General features: G+C 49.9%; 1 protein-coding gene across 1 annotated transcript in view; it reads left to right on the top strand.

The window, feature by feature from the left end:
* EPHB1 (EPH receptor B1) overlaps nucleotides 1–16,601 on the top strand; it is a 408,827-nt gene extending 392,226 nt beyond the window's left edge. The window contains exons 13-16 of the mRNA XM_006214554.4: nucleotides 4,369–4,518; nucleotides 9,633–9,826; nucleotides 11,638–11,793; nucleotides 15,132–16,601. Coding sequence (XP_006214616.1) covers nucleotides 4,369–4,518; nucleotides 9,633–9,826; nucleotides 11,638–11,793; nucleotides 15,132–15,240 — 609 coding nt within the window. The 3' untranslated portion in view covers nucleotides 15,241–16,601. The remainder of the gene's footprint in view (nucleotides 1–4,368; nucleotides 4,519–9,632; nucleotides 9,827–11,637; nucleotides 11,794–15,131) is intronic.
* The last annotated feature ends 4,720 nt before the right edge of the window (nucleotides 16,602–21,321 follow it).

A 21,321-nucleotide genomic window follows, 5' to 3' on the forward strand; every position in this document is an offset into this window, starting at 1 on the left:
TCTCCCTGAACCAGGGTTTGTTACACTTTTATAGGTAGGGAAGGAGGGTTGGTATGCGGAAGCGCTGACTGGGCAGGTTTTGATGGAGAACTTCAGAGCTTGGCCTCTGATGGTGGTACATGGTTACTGTAAGTGGTAAAGAAGGTTCAGCACCAGGTCTTCGTGGACAGCGGACCTTTACCTTCTGAAAAAGTTCAGGCTTTTAGGTTCCAGTCCTGTCCTGGTCTTTTGGTTCTGTAGGGTGGGGACACTTTGGCTCCAGGTGTTATATGAGGTAAAAAATTTCTCCTCTGTGTACGCTTTGGCTGCACGACTTGCATTTTTGTTCTGTTGTCTCTGAGAAACAACTTAGCATCTTGTTAGAAAGAGAATAGGGCTGGTCTGGGGCTGGTTCTGTGGCTACAATTGTATCTCCAGTGACCAGATTTCCAAATAAGGTCACATGTACTGATACAGGAGATTAGAACTTGAACCTGTCTTTTGGAGGGGGACAGAATTCAGCTCACGACACTCAATAAATTCTTGTTTAATGGTAACAATAATATCCTGATTGGTTTACCTATTTATCATGTTGAGTCTTCAAAACAACCCCAGTATGTTTTGTATATCATAAACCTATTTGAGACCGAGCATTACAAAATTTAGAGCCATTGCATGATGCTCTGTTTCATAAACCTATCACTTCAAGGGGCTTCCGCGTGCGGCAAGATTCCAAGGATTCTGTGATCACCATACTCAGTATTCGTGAACATCTCACACATGATGATGGAGAAAAATACTGTAGCATTGCCCAGACACACAGAAGCTTAATCCTTATGGGCATCTCTAGGGTAAGAAACTAGCAAGGGAAATTGGTCCTATGCTTCGACTTTGGTCTGGAAAATTCCGTAATTGAATGGGTTCTAGAACCAAAGCTATGAGCTGTGACTATCTTAATGTCGCTGTGGCTGGTGAGGGCTGGCTGGGTGGCATTGAGAGTATCCATTGCTCCTTAAGAGTGGGGCTGGGTCTCATCACTGCCAGGCCCCAAGCAGGGAGCCGAGCAGAGTGGGTGCTACATTGGATGCTTATTGCAGGCTGGCTGAGGCTGAGGGACTAAAGTGCCTCTACTCTGAGACTTTCCACCTGTTGGCATCACTCCTGGTGACAGGTGTGGGTTATCAGCAGGTGACCCTGAAGATGGCTGGGTTAAAATTAATCTGCTGCCAGATATCATCTCCTAATTTATCAAATTACACACACACATGTTAAGTTAAGTTATGGCATGATTATTCCAGAGCAAACTTTTGGAGATGTCAAACTTTTGAAGAATTTCTCGCACACAGCCATTCAATGCCAAGCTTTGCCAGGAAGGTCAGTATGTGGAGGACACCGGTGACAGTGAGGCGCCTCCCCCTTCTCCCCTACCCACACGCCAACAGTGACCCCCGGCTGCAGCTCTGGGGAACCTGGTCCCTGCAGAATGCAGCATCCTTGGGGCATCAAGTCATCTGGTGCTGGGAGAAGCTCCGTGCAGGGGCTGATGCGCTCTTCAAGCCCCGTGTCAGCCCCTCTTGCCCACGTGGGTGCTGAATCCTTCCAGTGAGCCTCCCCTATTCTCCACCCCCTGAGGGTTCTTCCCTCGTGTTTCCTCCCATCCAACAGAGCCAACCACCCCTTCCCTATCCCCCTTCCTCGCACCTGCATCGGCTAGAGCCGGGACCCTCAGAGCACTTAGCCGTCACCGGAATGCCCTGGCCTTGGGTCTTCTGGTCCAGACTTCTCTTCCGGGAGGAGGACCTTTCTCACAGGCAGAAGCCGTGGAGGCTGCAACACTGTCCCACTTCCTTTTCTTCTCATCTCCTGCATGGGGATGGTCTCCATCCTCTAAATGAATAGATTTCCTTTCACATAATTGAAGACGGGTTAAATAACCATCATTGTAGTTACCTCTGAGCATCAGAAGGTAATGCCAGCAGTATGATGTTTGAAAAGCCGAGAGAAAACGCGAAAACCCCCGGGAAGGAAAGTGCCCATCCCCGTGCTCCCCCTGCTGCCTCGGAGGTCGGCATCCCCTGCTGTCTTGGCAGAGAGCCGCTTGTGATAAGCTGTCACCTGCCTGTCCCGGGCTGCTCTTCTGAAAGGCTCTGCCACCTGCTGGGTTGGAGGAGGGGTGGGGACAGGCCAGGCTCTGTTCAGCGAGGCCCGACAGCGCAAGGTGGCAGGAGGGCTGGGGCGCCTCGCCAGCCGGCCTGGCCCCACCACCTGACGTGCCAGAGGGAGGACACCACAGCTGTCACTGGTGGTCCCTGGGGTCCACTCCAGACTGGGCAGAGAGGACACCTTCAGACTCCCAAATCGCCTCTGGAAATTCAGAAGAGCCACACTTTCCTCTCACCCACCTCCTTCTTTGACACAAACAGCCACACAAAAGAGAAGCCCAGGCTCTCTTTTAGCCACAGATCCACATGGCCAAGGTTTCTCTTTGTCTCTCCCTCCCTCGCACGCATAGTGAGTGAGAGAGAACTTTGCACGTCTCTCTCACACACACGCTCACACTCGTGCTAATTCAACTCCTGCTGTCTCACCCCATATAACCCAGGATTCTGAGGGACCAGAAATCCCTCTCCTCTGGGGGAGCCCCTGGCCCCCGCTAGGTGTGGCATCACCCCCTTCCCTAATGGGGACACACAACGTGGGGTCCCTGGGCTGTGGGACACTGGCCTCAGGTGTTTGACAACTCCTGGTCCCCTGAATTTTTCACCTCCCTTCTGAGCCATGGTACCACGGAGAGAAAACTAGCAAATTCCTTCATGTTTGGGTCGGGGGATGGTGGGCAGAGAACAGAGCCTCTGGTTGCCTCCGCCACCCAAGCCTGCCCTCCGGGCATTTGTCACGTTGCTGGCATTTGAGCGGAGGACGCGTCCCACCACAAAAGCCTGCCATCGTCCAAGGGGGTGGAAATTAGGGCTGTCTTCTTTGCAGAGAGCTGGATGTGAGCCTTTGGAGGTCGGGGCCACACCGCCTTTCTTGCCCCCAGACCCCGGGTAGGAAATCAGATAAAAACACACTTTGCAGTTCACTCCCTTTTCTCTCGTCCGTGCTCAGATTAACCACTTATACATTTTTTAAGGTATTTTTGCTGAAGTCCAACACGTATCTCTGGTGATTTGAACAGATCGTGAGAACGGTCAGTATATAAATAGCCTCCTTGCACCAAGGCCTGAGGCGGACAAGAGGGGAGGGAGGGAGGCGCGGGTCTCATGCATTATGGAAGCAGAGCCCAGGCCTTGTAACGGGGCCGAGCGAGTGAAGTCCGGTATTTGGCGTGAAGAATTGAAAATGAGGATCATATTTGCTCTAGAGAATGCTGAGCTCTACCCCCATAAGAGGCATCTGTGCCCTACAGAATGCCTCCTGATCTCTGATCCTGTCTTTACTTCCCCTCCAGAACTCCGTCCTCCGGCCATCCTGCACCCCTGCCAGTCACCCCTGGCGTCGGACCAGCTCCTCTCTGCCCGGACTTCCCTCCTCCCTGCACTCTGCCTGATTAACTAGTTTGCACATCTGCTGCGTGGACCCTATGCCAGGCCCTGCCCCAGGCACTCTGGATAGTAACCCACTTATCCTCACGAAAACCGGACTATGTAGATGCGATCATTACCCCCATTTTGCCAATGAGAAGCAGGGACAGAGAGGTTCGTTAACTTGCCGCAGGTCACACAGGTAGAAAAAGGTAGTACTGTTACCTGTCCTTGACCAAAGGCTTCAGGAAACTTTCCCTCTGACTGGTCCCAGCCACCTTCCCTGACCCCTCCCTGTGTTAGGGAGATTCCTCTGATTCTTAGAACATCCTGTATCCCCCTTTGCCTCATCACTTTCCATCCTGTTAACAGTACGTTCTGAGTTTCTGTTTTCTCGTCTGCCTCCCAACGCACTGTGCAGCTTGTGGGCAGGGCCCCTGGCTGGCTCAGCGCAGGGACACCAGCTCTTCACGAAGGACCTGGCACAAAGCGGTGCTCATTGCCTATTTGTTGATGGAGGTGAATGAATGGCTGAATGGATGGATGGCTGGATAGATATCAGTCCCCTAGGTAAACAAAACAAAGTAGAGTCTGGCAGACAAACTAAGGATCAAGCAGAGATCCAAGTTGGAAAACTCCCAGACAGAGAAACAAACCCAAGAGCAGCATTTTAGAAAAGTGTGCCCACATGTGGCAAGAGCTGGCAGAGCCCCGCAGATCCCCCCACCCGTGGGCATGCACTGCCCCGCTGTCCTAATTCAGGAGCCGTGGGGGTGGGGGTTACAGGGCGTGTGCCCAGTTTATTCTCACCCGCCTTCAACCAGGAACCCCACAGTTGGGCTGACCAGGCTTCTCCTTCCTCCAGGGAGGCAAGATCCCCGTGAGATGGACGGCTCCAGAGGCTATCGCCTACCGCAAGTTCACGTCTGCCAGCGACGTCTGGAGCTACGGGATTGTCATGTGGGAAGTCATGTCGTTTGGAGAGAGACCCTACTGGGATATGTCCAACCAAGATGTGAGTGTCAGCAGTGCCTGGCTGCCACACCCCCTCCTTGGTGGGGGTGTGCTACGCCTGCCTGCCTGTCGTCAACTCAGGGTCTCATAACCTGAATGGGAGGTATCTGGGGCAGGGGATACAGGGACACTCTTGGCACCAATGTTTGAACTAATGAGGGAGCCCAGCAGGGAGATGTGACGGTCCCCATGACCTCAAAGTCTGTAAAGGTGCGCAGGCCAACCCAGGAGCCCACGGGTTGGTTCTGAATGGGTGTGTATTGTGAATGGATCAGGCCCTGAATTAATCACGGACTCCTAGCCTGCTTCAGATCCCCAGCCTGCGTGCCCTCTGTCACTACTTGTGATGGAGGGGAAGCAAGGCTGGTTGGAGGGCGGGACCTGGCTTCCAGGCCTGCTCTGGGCTGACGGATGTGCTGTGTTGAGCCAGTTGCACCTTCCTTCTGGGGCTCGCATTTCCCAGCTTCAAAGAGAGGAATTAATTGTAAAAGGCCCATCTTTTCTGTGAATCTGCTCTTCTGGGAGCCTGTGTCACCTGTCATTGACAGAGGTGCTGAGCAAAGCTCCCAAGGCTGGTCAGATCCAGACGGGCCTCAGGAGGGGACCCGTCTGAGTGGAGGTCAACACCACCTCTCCAGGCTACCAGCAAGGGGTGGGGGGAAAGGAAAGAGAGGGGTCACCTGAGATGCTTTAAGCAGAGGCATTTTGGGGGTGTTTCAGCAGGGACCCTTGGCTCCATAATTACTAAAAGGTGGGAAGCCTTTTGAGGATGCTTTGCTTTGATAAGATTTCAATCAGAAGTCCTCCCTGGCTTTCCCCACCACCTTGGGCCCTGGGCCCTTCCCTGGGACCACTCCCCCTGTTACATCCTGAATACACGCCCTCCCCTTGCAGCTGGGAGGACTGCAGTCTGCAAAGCCTGCACACCTCTTCCCATCATGTTGGAGAGCAGTTATTATCTTTCCCAGCTTCCCAGCAAGAAGAGGCAGGTCTGTCTCAGTCGAAATCAGGCAGCCAGCCACACCGTAAGCCCCGCATGCGGGGATAGGCTCTGAGGCACCGGTACACTGGAGAAGTCTGTCCCCAGGTGGCCCTCTATTCAGCCAGAGGTTTCAGGCCATGGCTGATGCTCAGAAAGCTAAGAAAGGTGGCGACTCGGGGGCCCAGAAAATACATTCCAAGGAGGAGCGAGGTGCTGCTGTGACGATGCCCCTTGCTCCCGTGGGTAGAGTGGCTTCAGCCCAGAGCAGGTGAAATGGCTGCATCCTTAACCAGGTCCTGATCCGACCACGTGCGGCGTCTGGATCCTCTATTATCTCCAATTATCCATGCTTTGCCTGCTCCTGTAGCATGCCGAATCGGTAAGTGTTGGAATTGATGCCAAGGCTGCTTTCACGAAATCAAGTGCACCCTGGTTCCGTCCAGACTGTCAGCTAGAGGAGTAATAAACGTGAGCCAGAAAAAGCCGGCCCGTTTCGTCCTGCCCAGAGACTGTAATCCGATTAAGAACAATTCGGCACACAGAGAATGGCTTATGAAACTGTCTGACAGGCAAGATTTGACATTCAAGATATTCTCAGCAAATGCATTCACCTCTGCGGAAGACAAATGGCGTTTCTGATATTAGACTTTCAGAATTCCCAAATCATCCATTCAACAAACACTCAGTGTATGCTAACTGTGACTAAGCATTGTGTTTGCCGGCTCTATTCTTGGGGGGTTCACAGCCCAGTGGCACATACACAGGGCGGTGGGGACATTGCGGGGGGAGGTGGGGATGGCTTCCAGATCTTTGATGCTTGAGCTGAGCCTCAGAGAGAATAAGAACGTCTGTAGAGTAGCAGTTTATTCTAATTTTGTTGTGTTTCTCCAAACTAAAGCCCCTCAGCACTGTCTCAAGTACCACCCTGCTTTCTGTGGGCGGCGGAAGGTGACTTTTGCCCGTTCAGAGGGCATCTTCCAACCTGGCCTGGGAGACAGGCAGGAGGGGCTCCCAGCGGCTCGGGCTGCAGCCGGGCTCATCAGAAACCACTGAGGTGGTGGCAGTAAAGGATGTTACAGATGACAATTGAAAGGCTTTAAGAAAGAGAATTGCAGTGGCAAGTCGGAGTGCTGGTAATTGGGCTTCCGGAGCCCAGGAAGGTCTTTGAACATGTACAGAGAGTTTGTCAGCCAGAGAGAGAACTTGGAAGTTCTACTGCTTGGATCTGATTGACAGAGATAATGAGAGTGGCAGTGTCTGTGGAGAGGAGCTGCAGTTGTATTGAAACATCAGAGCTCAACTTAACCCCCTCTGCCCTGGTTCCTCCACTGCTCTGAGCTCCTCCACTTCACTCTCTGCATGCAAGGTTGAGTGAGCCTGCCCACCGCCCAGCTCACTAATAGGAAGCGCAAGTCGGAGGACAGGGGACAGCCAGGAGCCCAGCTGGGGACAGGAGGGCAGGGGAGGGGCCCTGCTCCTTTCCCAGAGGAGCTCCAGCTCTGAGGCACCCAGGTCAGACCACCTGCCCCTGGTCCCCACTTAACCCCCATTCTTGCCATCTCGGGGTGCAAAATAGCAAAGGCAGCCCTCACCCCACCCCATCCCTGCCTCTTTCAGCCCCTGGGCATTTGTTTACACTGGCCCTCAGGTGGGTCCAACGAGTTGCTGCTGACCATTTAGAGGAGGAAAAGCAGCTAGGTGTTCAGCGTAAGGCTCCCAGGCAGAAGAGTCCCCTGTGCCCGGGTCCCCAGCCTCTTGATGCTCTGCCAGGAGGGCTTGGGTCAGCTGGTGACACCATGGAGCTGTGCCCCCGACCAGGGCTCTGCCTCCAGTTCTCCTTCCTCTGATGGTCAGACGGGAATGAAATCTTGTCATGGGGGAACATCAGTATTCGGGGTTCTGGCCATCAAATCATTTGAGCAGAGATGCAGGCAGTTTGGGGGAACATGAGCTGCTCTGCACTGGCAGACTTTGGGGCCCCTAACCCCATGAGAAGCTGAATTGGGACACCAGCTCTTCCTGCTGGTCCCACCTAGTCTGTCCCTAGGGCACCCAGAAAGAGTTCGTGGGGCCATTCAGTGGGTAGTCCCACTTGTCTCCAGGGTGAGTGGGGACTGCGCCTGGGCCCCTCAATCTGGCTATCTGGAAGGAGCTGAAAAGGGGTGCCAGTTTACAAGCCCGGCTTCTCCTACTCGTGGATTACTTGGCTTAGCTCCATCCCCCACTTCCCCCCCATGAAGGCATCACACAGCTGCCAGGGCTGTTCTCCAGGCTGCGAACAATGTAGCATCCCCACCGAGGCCTAGGGACAGTGGGCTTCGAGGTAGTCCTAACTTACACTCAGATGTCCCCGGATTTATTCCCAGCCCTATCACTCACCAGCTGCCTGCCTTTGGGCACCTCCCTGCCTGGGCCTCCATCCCCTTGAGGGGAAAAACGGGCTAAAGTGCCCTCCTATGAGGATGGCCGGTAACTTGACTGATAGCAGCCTGGCTGAGATAAACATTCGTTGGCGGTGCGATTTATTATTCAAAAGTGAATGTTTCCAGTCGCTGGTTGTTTGTAAAGTGATAATACTGGTATGGTCTGTATGCTTGTTTGTTTTTCTCCCACACTGAAGAGAAGGAATAATACAATATACCTTGATTATCTCTAATGACTTCAGGTCATTATATTATCTCGTGCTTCACCTCATGCCCTGTATACTATGCATAGAATTTGTAAAAATATAAACTGATTGAGAATATTCACTTTCTGACTCATTTACAAAGTATATTAAAGAAAAAGAAAATTAAGAAGAAGAAGAAATAATCAGTTGAAATGAATCTGACATTTTTAAAAGTAGAGGCAAAAACACCTGAAAATCCCTGAACTCCAAATTATGTCCTATGTTGTTAAAGGCCCTTTCACTGTTTAATGTAAAATCAATGCCTAATTACTACAGAAAATAAACATACAAACAAACAGAAAGAAAAACACAAAGGGCATGCATGTTTCTGCCTGCTCAGAGGCAATCACCGTTAGCTCCATGGTAGATATCCTTTCAAGGTCTTTTCTATGTATGTGTGTAATTACTGGTTTTTGTTTTGTTTTGATTTTTGTTTTTGTTTTTCTTTTACAAAAGCAAAATTATACCATATTTTCACTTATGCAGCCTGCTCTTTTGCCTAATATTACAATGGGAGCATATTTCCATTTCAATAGGTATATTTTTGCAACATCTTAAGGTCTGCATTGTATTCCAGGCCTTCCATTGTGTTATGAGTGTTCTGTAATAAATTTATATGCTTAGTACTGGGTCGTTTACAATTATTTTTCCTATTACGAAAAGCACAGAGCAAGCATAATTGATTTAAATGAATTGGAAATTAAGAAGTAAGGCGAAGACCACTTAGAAGAATCTAAAAAACAGAAAAAGTACTTAAATCTTTACAGAATTATCCCCTGGAGTCTGTTAAAATTAACAAAACCTGATTGGGGATATTCATATTGGATCACCTTGTTATTTTGACCATTGTCATTGTACTGAAACCAGTTTGTTTAACTAAATTATCTTCCACCCAGTTCTTGTTGCTGCCTCATGAAGATGGAGGTAAATAATGCCTAAGAAGCATCTCGAGGGTCCCTGGCATGGAGTAGGTTGTCTGTCGAATGATGGTCCCTTCCCTCCCTTTCTCTTTCTGTAGCAGTGAAAGGATGAGGCCGCCATGGGCTTTGAGGTGTGACCTTTGTATTAGTGGGTTCACTAAGTTTCCCATGTGCCACTGTTTCATCTTCCCTGGTGCCACCAGCTGCCAGGAAGGCAAAACTGGGCCTGATGTCCTCTCAAAAGAGGAAGCTCAAGCCATTCACCGGCTCATCCTTCAGTAAACATTTACAGAGATCTTGTGTGTGTCAGGCCCTGTGCCAGGTGCCGGAGACACCTGGCACAATAAGACATGGGCCCTGCTTTTTGGGATCCCACAGTCTAGAGGGAAAAGCCAAGTGCACGTAAAATCTGTTACAGTGAAAGGTACTGGTGAACAGAATGAGGGCATCCCGGTCAAGGAGTCTCCGTCCTCAGAGGCTAATTCGTGAATGACCAGCTGGTGGCTCGTCACCAATCATACCTGTTCCCATGGATGTCACTGCAGGTCATCAACGCCATCGAGCAGGACTACCGGCTGCCCCCACCCATGGACTGCCCGGCTGCTCTACACCAGCTTATGCTGGACTGTTGGCAGAAGGACCGTAATAGCCGGCCCCGCTTTGCAGAGATTGTCAACACCCTGGACAAGATGATCCGGAACCCGGCAAGTCTCAAGACTGTGGCAACCATCACCGCCGTGTGAGTCTAGTGGAACAGGAGGGTTCCTAGGTGGAGGGGATTCCTAGGGTCTCCTAGTCTGGGAAAAACCCACAGCCAGTCTGCTAGCCCTCGGTCTACTGAAAGCAAGGGGTAGGCAGCTAAGCTTGACCACTCTTGGAAGAAGTTCCAAGACTCTTCTATCTCCCCAAAATATTCCCTGCCTCCAGCATGGGCTGCAGACAGATGATAAGATCCCTGTCTGGGTCTCTCCCTTCCATTGACTTCTGATGGGCTAGGCACCAGGCGCCTCCGATCTGACTGGTATGAGGCCACTTCTAGGCAATCCCGTTCCCAGAAGGCATTCTTTCTGCTAACCTCACCAGTCCACGAGGCAGGTGGAACAGCAGACTTGGAACCTTGGCCAACCTGATTGCTGGGGGACAGAGAAATTCAAAGAAACTAGATTTGTTATGACCAAATGCACAGAGTTCTCAGTTACTGTCATCGACTGTCAGCTGTAGGTCACTCACCTACGTGTGCAATGTTAACTCACTTATTAACTCATTCTGACCAAAGTTTGTTGTGTACTTGGATGCTAAGCATGGTGCCCTTGCTGGCCGCATAGGATGAAAAAGATAGACATGCCCTCGTGGAGCTTAGAATCATTTAGGAGCGGCAGACCTTAATCAGATGATCACCTGAAGAAATGCAGACTGAGACTTCAGTGGCCAGCGTGGCAGAGGGGAGCGTGGTGCTTGGAGAGCTACAGCTCAGCCAGGCTGGGGTCAGAGAGGTGTCCCTGATGCCTGTTATCTCAATTGAGAGCTGAAGGGCGAGGAGGCATTAGCTGAATGAGAGGAAGATGGAGGTAGAGGATCAGGGTTCCAGGCCAAGGGCATGGCGTGAGCAGAGGCCCGAGGCTGGAAGGACAGGGCCAGTGTGCTGGGAATGCAGTTTGTGAGGGGACAGGGTGGAGGCTGAGGCTGGCAAGGTGAGCAGGGACCAGTGCTTAGAGCCTTTAGGCTCTGCTAGGACTCCTGGGCTTGATTTTCAGAGCAGTGATCACCCATCGGAAGGGCTGACATGAATCGGGGTCGGAGTGAGAGTTATTAACATCATCACGTCTGTGTCTTTTAAAGAGCGCCAAGCTAGAGTGCGGAGCTGGGGTTGAGGGCAGCGTGCAGGGGCAGACGGCCTTAGTGGAGAACATCTCAGTAACTGTGGTAGAGAAGACAGCATCTCAGACTGGGCAAATGGTGTGGGAAGAAGTGAATGGGTTTGAGAGATTTTGGAGGTCAAATCTTGGTGATGTGGTGAAGAATTGGGTGCAGGTGCTGAAGGTGAAGGAGCTGTGAGGATGGCACCCTGATTTCTGGACTGGGGACCTGAGGGTCTGCTTTGAGTACAGAAGAGGTCAGTGGGGGGCTGCTCTGTTCCACTTCTTTCAGTTAGCTGAGGGTGGAACCGGAAGAAAAATGTTACCAGGAGATCTGAGGAGGTTGCATTGAACTTTATATATATTTTGAAAGGACTCTGTCTTCAGATAAGAAGCTCTTACATTTCAGTTTACACCAGAGTTGTGGTCCTTCTCCTCCCTTCAGACTGCACGCTGGGTCAGTCTGCCCGTCTGGACTGGCAGAGCCCAGAGGTAGGAGGACTGGCCACCTGGCCTTAAGAAGCCATGCCAACTTGGGATTCTGTCAAGAAGGAAGGGTCAGCCCAGGTTTCCCCTCTAATCCTCATCCCACCAAGGATGCTGAACCCCGTTGAAGTCTGCCGTCTGCCCAGAGTGTGACTCTGCCCATGCACCCCTGCAGCAGTGGGGTGACCTTCTCCCCTCCGTCTTGCAGGCCTTCCCAGCCCCTGCTTGACCGCTCCATCCCAGACTTCACGGCCTTTACCACCGTGGATGACTGGCTCAGTGCCATCAAAATGGTCCAGTACAGGGACAGCTTCCTCACTGCCGGCTTCACCTCCCTCCAGCTGGTCACCCAGATGACATCAGAGTAAGTGATGCGAATCGCCTCTGTCCCGCCCGTGGCTGGGGGTCACGGCTCCCTCCCTGCTATCACACATGTGCAAGTCCTGTCTTCTGGCCTTATCCCTAGATCCCCACTTCTGTATAGAACCAGGCCTGGTGGGAAAGATGGAGGGGTGGGCTGGGGAGGCCGAGATCCACTCGGGGCCCCAAATGAGAATTCTTCAAAGTCACAGCCATATGTCGTTTGCCTAATCACATGAGAGTCTCTCCTCCGTTTAAGTTTTTAAACTCAGCCCATCAAAGAGAGCATCCAGATGGAAAGAACACAGCCAGCCAGCACTTTAAACAACACCGCGGGAAGGGGCATTGCACTGAGTCAGCAGCAGTCCCCGATGCGCGGGATCCGAACTTAGATGGCACTTGTAAATAAGCATACGTTTCCATCCCTCACAAATTATTTTCCAATCCGCAGCCCCCACAGGAGCACCGAGGAATACAAAAACTAAAATTATTCAGATAAGATGGGAGCCAGAAAAGGTCTTAAAGATCCGTGTTGTACATCATTTTCCCAAAATGTTCCAAGCAGTCCCAGTTTGGGGAAATGTTAATAGGTTTTCCTTGGGAAGAAGAGTCCCATGGTCAAATAAATTTGGGAAATACTGAGCCTTCTATCTTTCTCCTGGAGATTCACTCATATATTAGCATGGAAAAGGCCATGAGGAATCCTGAAATAGAGAAAGCCTTGTAAAATTATTTAATACCATGGAACCATATTTTGGAAGAGCAAAATTTTGTGGAACCATCGTTTGGGAATTCTGCCTAGTTACCCCCCGGCCATTCAGTGATTTAGAAAGTACGTGACATTAGTGTCTAAAGATTCAGCTCTCAGGAGCAACATAGCGGGGCCTGAAGCCTGCTTTCCTGGCTGCCAGGTCCACATCCTCCCACCCGTCCACCCAGGGCTACCTGGGGGCCCGTACTTTGCTGCACACTGGAGTCACCTGGGAGTCTTTTAAACTATTGATGCCTGATTCCCACACACCGATCTTCTGATTCATTTCACGTGTGGTAGGACCTGGGCATCGCATGTTTAAAACTCCCCAGGTGGTTCTAATGTGCAGTAAAGTTTGGGAACCACTGGACTAGAGTTGGCAAGTGTCGAATTTTGAATACACACATGTAGTCATGCACGTGCATAGCAGCAGGGACCTCACCAGCTGCCCGGCTACAGCGGGTACTGACAGCACTGAGGTTGGTGGCCTGTGACACACATTTCCCTTGGTAGAGGATTGGTCAGTCCACCAGGCAGGTGACAGCTGGGAGTCCCTCCTGGGCAGGCCAGTTGCTAAGATCCAGGGGAGAGAGGTGGTCCTCCACCCGCTGCGGTTGAGTCCGAGGGGGACAGCTTCTTGACTCTTGGCCTTCTGTCCCAGACTCCTGCTCTGCAGTGCGTCTTCCTAGAGGCCAGCTTCACCTCTCTCAGGTTTATTCCTGCTAGGAATGATGAAACCTCCACTTTCTCCAGGGAAATGGCTTGAATATGCCTTCTAGCCTTGGATCTGCTAAACACTGGAATTCATTTTTTCAAACCTGAGTTCATTTCCTGCTGATGCCTAAAAAACTGTCCTCGCTGTTATGAATTATTGTCAGGCACCAAAAAATAAAAACTAAGCCCTTACCAGTGGAAAACCAGCTTCCCCATCTTGCAGAGCTAGAAACGATGCCAGGGTGCAGGGACCAAGCAGGTACCCGTGAAGGCAGGGCTACGCCTGCTTTCCCACTGTCGGTGGCTCAGTGTGGGGACTGTTGTCACCTGATCCCCCATGAACTGAAGGAATCAGGTTGGGTAATTCCCTCAGTCTGGGAAGAGCCACATGAAACAGAACAAGGGGCAGAATAAAAGGAAAGTGAAACTGAAAATGAAGGGATTTAGTTCAAAGTAAAAAAAAAAATCTTCACAAACTATTGGAGCAATTTCATTTGATTCTTGAGAGACGAACGATGGGGGAAAAAGTACGTGTAACTAAATAAAATAGATGGCGGCCAGTTTGTGAATTTGAAATCCAAGCATACTTCTCAAAAGTGTTTGCCGAAAAGACACGGGCAATTTGACAGTCTAGACCAGCTGCAGCCCACGGGGGCCTGACTGCCAGCTGAAAGGTGGGGGTCCAGAGGACAGCCAGGCATTGAAGATTGGGATCTGCACAGGGTCCACCTCGTGGGTCTTATGCACAGTGTACATAGTGATCAGCTGTGTGGGGACAGAGGAATCTGGAGGGAGTACAGTCAGAATGTTAGACTTCCCAGAATGGCTTCCCCGGCAGAATGGCTGAAAGTCGGGCTGTCCTGAATTGGAATCCCAGCTCCACCACCATATACCTGCTATGTGATCTTGAACATGTCACTCAACTTCTCTGAGCCGTACATACTCGCCTTGTCTATAAATGTGCAAATAATAATAGTGCCCATCTCACTGTTTTGTGGGGAGAGGTACATGGATTAGTTCTTGCAGAACACTTGGTCTGTTGTCTGCCTACAGAACACACGTGAGAAATGATTGCTGGTAAATGATCGTCATTGACTGAGTGGTTTGGCAGTTTGTACAAAATGCTTCTGTAGATTAAAGGAGTTAGTATGTGGCACATAGGAACCACTCAAGTAACTGCTACCTTATTAACTAAAGAAAGATGCATGGGTCGATGCATGGGTTTCCCCAGAGTCAGGTATCAGCCATGGACTTGTTCATATGAAGAATCACAGCTCAAAGATGAATCCAGTCCAAATCCCTGTCCTAAACATATTCCTTGGATTCCTGCTTGGGCAGATATTTGAAAGTTATTTTGAGATCGCCCTTCTTAAAAATTCATGACATTAAAATTCAAACAGAGACAGAAAATGGGAACTCAGGGGAACACATCAGAAAACCAGGCAAGCCCCACATCTTTTCAATCACAGTGGGTGATCACTAATTTAGGCAGAAAACTCACAGAATTACTGAAGCCCCATAGAGTGTGTGCTTGTGGTGTTAAAAAAAAAATAGCAGAAGAACGTTCTGGTCCACCTAGGGTCATGGACACAGTGAAGGAGCAGCTCCAGAACCCACAGGGGAGGAGCAAGGCACAATGCTTCGAGGTTGTCTAAGCTGGAGGGGAGCTCGGAGATGAGGCCACTGCATGGAGAAAGCGAGATTCAGCAAAAGCATCTCTCGTTAGATGTTTGCCAGACTCGGGTAAACTTGGGTGCTTTGGATTTTAAACACACTCATTTGCCTACCCCACTACTATCAGGTGCTTGCATTCTGTGATGAGTTTTGATCCGTGCAAAGCACTAAAGTGCCTTCTTCTGTGGCTTTTTCCCTCCTAGAGACCTCCTGAGAATAGGGGTCACCTTGGCAGGTCATCAGAAGAAGATTCTGAACAGCATTCTGTCTATGAGGGTCCAGATGAGTCAGTCACCAACGGCAATGGCATGAGAACTCTCATTTTCTGTGGGGAGGAGAGGAAGGAAAAGGACCTGGCTCAAGGGGGAAGCCAGAGGTTGACCACCGTGGAATGTTCTGGAGAGATCAGCTTCTCGGCTGTGAAATGCATTCCCATCAATGAAGAATAAACTGGACCTATTCCCCATAGGCAACCTTCGTTTCTCAGTGACAGACGCACATTTAAGATGGGAAACCAAATAGGTAATAAAAAAACTACAAGGTGATGGTCAACAGAAGTGAAGACAAAACAGTACGCATCAGGGGACCAAGAGTGAACTCAGCTTCCACCCTCGGTGGGCTGGTGCCTCCATCTACAAGAAGAAAGGGAAGGAGGTAGAGGGGAAAAAACAGAAGCAATTGTCCATTTTCTTCCTCACCAATGATGTTCTTTTCTGTTCTCCTTCTGTACTCCTCCCCCAGAGTCCCCTCCCTTCTCCCACATCCATTTCCCTTTGCTCATGACTCGTGTAGGGAAGTTTCTTCCAACAAACCCCAGCTCCTGAGTCTCCAGATGTTCTGTCAGTTGCCAAAGGACTTTGCTGACCACTGCATGGGGGATCCAACCAATTCAATTAATGTCTTCATATTGAAGAAGAGATGTACCTTCAATTGAAAACCTTGTTTTTCTTTCGTTTGCATTTTCTGCAAAAAAGGAAAAAGAAACCACAAATTGGGGGAAAAAAAAAAAGAAAAACCTGTTTCCGTGTGCAAGAGCACGCGTTATGTATGTCTGCGTTATCAAATGACTGTGCTTGTTCGTAACAGATGCAAGTAAGAAAGAACTGGGAGTTCTTTGGCCCTGGAAAAGCTAAAGGGGCCGGAGCACGTTGTTGGTCTGGTTTTCTGGTTGGCTCGATGGGCCTGTTGGCTCAATGGAGAGAGAAAGTAGGGAGAAAAAAATTTTTAAATAAAACAAAAGGGGAAAAAACCCTCTGGTGAGCTTGCAAATTCAGACAGGAAACAGGTGAGTGGTTTGAATTGGATGCAGTGTGGGCCCTTCTAGAACGACACTGACTGCTTACTTATTGTTGGTAACGTCTAAAGAGAAGAAGAAGGAAGATGTTTCTGGAGAATGTGCTTCCACATCCCTGGAATCTGCAATTCAAGAGGAGGTGGCTGAGGGAGAGTCCTTCCCTTATCTGTGGACTGGCTTCAGCCGTGTGGCATCCGAGGAATGTTTCAGATGTGTCTGTGTTTCTCTGCATTCCTTCCTGTACCTCATTGTTCGATTCACTTTTGTAAATTCCACCTAACAGTGAAATATTTTTAATTTCTCCTTTTACCTATAATCTCCTTGCTAATTTTATCTGTCTAATTAAAATGAGCAGAAGCATGTCTGGGTTTACATAGAATGGTGTCGGAGTGTGTGTTCCAGAGGCCAGTGGCTCCCCCACCAAGTTATAGGAGAAGACTTAATAACTGTCCCCTCCCCCCTAATAGGGCAGGAAGGGAACACATCCCAGACCCTGGGCCCTGTGACTCCCCAGAAGCAGAGAATGTTAGAATCATTCTCACTGGTGTGACCCCAAACAAGAACTGAGTGCATAGGAGGCTCTGAAGCCTCAAATATGCAGTGTAAGAAGTCACTGGCAGGGGAGGGTACAGCTCAGTGGTGGAGCACATGCTTAGCATGCACAAGGTCCTGGGTTCAATCCCCAGTCCCTCCATTAAAAATAAACAGATAAATAAAACGAATCACCTCCCCTCCCAAATAATAGCACACGGAAGTCACTGGCAAATGAACATAAACAATCACCAATAAGTATTACACGGTTAGCCCTGATTTCAGCTTACACCCTGCATTTGAGAAGTTCCCATCCAGGCCAGTTTTGTAAAAGCCACTGAAGACTTTTCCAGACTGTGTGTGTGGACGTGCAGTTGGAGGAGACAGCTAAAGACGTTCTGGTTCCCAAGTAGCTGATGTGCGACATCCTGAAGGTGAGATGAACCTTTCTCCCTATTCCCAGGTAACTTTGTACTTGGAGAGGTCCTTACCTTCTGAGGCCCCTTTAAAGAGGCTCGCAGGTCTGGGGTATGGCTCTGATGCAAGGTTGCCCCATTTTAAAGCCCCGCCCTTTACTTAGTGGGGGCGGGAGAAGACGGACAGAATTGCCCCAGCAAAATGGCTCACGGCTGCAGAGGGCCCCATTCCAGCCATGTAGTGAGTAGAAGAAAAAACTTCCTCTACTAGGAACTTACCAATTCCACGCACAATTTGCTAATTACCCCAAAGACCTCAATCCATGCCGTGTCTTACAAGCCTAGGCAATTCAGCTAATCTACTCGCAGTTTTCCACAGGAATGAATTCTAACTTGTCACCAAATTCCTCAGGCAGCCTCCTGAACCCGAAATCCTCCCTGCGCCTCCACCAATGCCAGCCCACCTCCTGGCTGTGGACAAAGCAAGGTCAAGGCCAAGGTCATGTCACACCCCTTGGTTAGGTTTGTCCATAAGATCCCACCAAAGAGAGAAAGACCCCAAAGTACATGGAGGGAAAACGTAGGCAGGTCAGCAGAGCCACGGCCAGGACATCTAGAAGTGTGGTTCCCAGGGGAGGGGGTGTGACCAAGTCTGGACTCGGCCCCTCCCTATAGATGCCCAGCACCCCTCCACACCCCGAAATTCGGTGTATCTCTGGTGAGTGAGACCCCACGCCCTCCCTCTGAGCAGGAGGTGGGTCACTAACCTCTCCAACCTCAGTTTCCTCAGATGTGTCTAATGGTCACTACCTTGGAGGAAGCCTGGCTAACGCTCCGGGGCAGGCCCTCGGTGCCAGGCACGCTTCTAAGTGCTTTACCTGTATTAACTCTTAGCAAATGCTTTATTGTGCCCCATTTTCAGGTGAGGAAACTAAAAGATAGAGACCTTTCCTAGGTCACACCATGGTGGGGACAGGATGCGACTTAGGCGTCTGACTCTGTGCCCTTACCCTCCATCCCAGTGGGGCTAACCCTTGAGTGTACGTTAGCATCTCCTGGAGGGTGTGTTAAATAAGACACAGATCACTGGACCCCACCTCCAGGTTTTCCCCATCCAGTGGCTCTCAAGACAGGAACACAGGCATTTGCACTTCTCACAAGTTTCAGGGGGTGATGATTGCTGCTAGTCCAGGGACCACACTTTGAGAACCGCTGCTTTGCACTCACCTACCTTCCTGATACACAGAAAGCCCTGAGCCAGGGAATGATAGGCATCGAGGTTCTAGAGATCCCCAGAAAGAGAGGAAGGAACCCTCACCCTCTTGGGCACGAGGGATGGGAGAGGCTGGTCTCCTGCATAAGGTGTCTGTGCCCACTGGCACTTTGGCCCCAGGGCTTTACCCGCACTGTCAAAAGAACTCCCTGGGGAAAAGGCTACTGACAGCAAGACCCCAGTTCCCTGAATTCCAGTTAGACATGCTGCCCTGTCATCTGGCAGATAATTAATTCTAATTCAGATCCTTTCTTAAAAACACACTTTGCACAGTGGTCAGTGGCTTGTGGCCCTGACAGCCAGGCTAAAGAGATGGAGTCTATGGCCGTGCTGTGCAGCCCAGGGGATGGTTCACTGGGGGCCTCTGCCAGCCACACCTGCAGTCACTCAGGGTCACTAGGGGTGGAGACTACATAGGAGGCAGGTGGGAGATGCTTAATTAATGTTCCTGGGTCAGGGATTATGGGAATGGAGGTGATTTGTGGGAAAGATGTGGAGATTATAACTCATCGCCCTATGGCCTCTCCCTGCCCATCTCTAATACTCAAAGATAGGAATGAAGGATGAATCTACAGAGCGTGCGTTTACTGCATCATCTGAAAACCACTGAAGTTCTTAGATATTGAATAAGTACACTGACTACTACAATTATAGGCCTCTTTCTACCTCCCTGTACCCTACCCTACCCAAAGTTATGTGTAGAGCCTGGTCACTGGGCTTATACTGAGGACCCCTAGGATAATTGAAATCAAATGAGGATTAGAAGTTACTCTTGACCACCCATTTGTGAAGTGAACAGAAACCAGTGAAGGTTGAGGTCTGGGACTCCAGGAATACTGAGGGGGGGAGAGTGAGACATCAGGCGGGAGGATGAGAATCTACAAAGTATCAGTTAACACCCACATCAACAACAGAAAGGCCAAATCCCACGTGATCATCTCCATAGATGCAGAGAAAGCATCTGATAGAATTTAACATCCATTCACGGTAAAAACTCTTACCAAAGTGTGTATAGAGGGTATAAACCTCAACATAATAAAAGCTATAATGACAAACCCACCGCCAACATAATACTCAATGGGGAAAAGTTGAAAGCCTTCCCACTAAAATCTGGAACAAGACAAGGATGCCCACTCTCACCACTTCTATTCAACATAGTGTTGGAAGTCCTAGCCATAGCAATCAGACAAGAAAAAGAAATAAAAGGGATCCAAATTGGAAGGGAAGAGGTAAAATAGTCACTATTTGCAGATAAGATGATACTATGTATAGAAAACCCTAAAGACTCCATATAAAACAATAGAACAAAGATTCTAACAGCTGTGTTTTGTTCTAAGAAAGCCAGGGCTGGCCTGGGAACTTCATTATCCTTCCTGAAACTGCAATGGCTCTGGCACCAACTGGCTCAGCATGATTAGTTCCCCAGAAAGTGAAGCGAGGGAGACGTACAGCCATGGTGGGATATCACCAGGCAGGGTTCACTGCTACCAGGAAGGTTCAAGGGACACTTAAGATTCCTGTCAGAGTGAGCCCTGCATTCACTGCCACACCTTGAAGCTCAGAAAGAAGGCACAGGGTCATTTTCAGAAGTAGCCAGGGGCTTTGTATTGTCCAAAATATCAACGGGGCTGGGGGCTGGTGGATGTAGAGGGGAATCGCTGAGGGCACAGAATGGTTATCAAACAGAGGAGGGGTGTCTGGATCACACTGGACGGTCATTCAAGTTGACTGAGGTCAGACAGCAAATTATTCACCATCAGGGAGTCTTTTGAGACTAGTAATTTCTAAATGAGAACAGAGCAGGTACACAGAAGTCTGGGAACAAACTCTCAGTCCCTCTCAGAGGGGACCAGCCCTGATGTTAGGGGTGAGGGTAGGGGACAGTGTGTTCTGAAGCCCCGACTTCAGGGCAGGTGGGCTGGACAGATCCACGGACAGTAGTAGACAACTGAGAGAAAAGAAGTGCCCCCCTCTCCTTTCCCGTGACGCTTGCATCCCTCTTGGGCTGACCTTGTCATCATCAGCCCTTGATGGGTGCCACGCTGCTGCTAGTCATGACTGGCACACAGCGTTCCCAGACTGAGCCTTCCAGTGATCCCCAGAGTGAGAGTGGACAAGTGGACACAGGGCACTTTCTATTCACCCCTATACCCAGCACCCAACACGTTGCCTAACAGAAGGAAGGTGCTCCATACAAATTTGGTGATTCAAAAAGTTTGAGTTGAGAAAGTTTAACATGTCAAATGTCACCTACAGGGGTCCATGACCTCAAACAACATGCTTTTAAAGGAATTAATCCCTTCCTAGGTATTTAGTGGGACTTTCTCTCACTTACTCTTAACTACAATCAATTGTAGGCTATTCTAATTTTAGTTTCATCAAGTTTAACACACTCCTTTTCAACCCCATCTGCATCTTTAATTCAATGTCACAAACTTCCCCAGAGAACCAGCCTGAGAAAGCAGCCTCCCACTGAGTGTCAGTCACTGCAAAGTTCCCGAGATGCAGAAATGGAAGCGGCACCATGCCTGGTACAGTAGAGGCAAGTTGGAAGGGCAGTGAAGCATGGCTCATCCCTCTGAAAGCAGAACCAGGCTCCTGTCCCACCAGGACGAGGTCTGGCTGAGTAGAGAGGATGGACAAGGCTCCTCTGGCCAGGGAAACTTTGCTAACTTCATTTGTGTCTTCTGCCATCCCCTGTACACTAAGACTTTATTCTAAGAGTTGTTTTGCCTTTCTAAAGCCACCATCACTCCGAGATTTCCTGTAGCCACCCATTCATCAGGGTAGAATAAGCTGAAATAAGAAAACAGAAAATGATGGGCAAATAAGCCACTTCTATGCTGCTGAGACTCTGACCCATCCTATGCTGCTCTCCT

Source organism: Vicugna pacos, chromosome 1 (genome assembly GCF_048564905.1).
Source record: "Vicugna pacos chromosome 1, VicPac4, whole genome shotgun sequence".
In the NCBI taxonomy this organism is placed as follows: Eukaryota; Metazoa; Chordata; class Mammalia; order Artiodactyla; family Camelidae; genus Vicugna; species Vicugna pacos.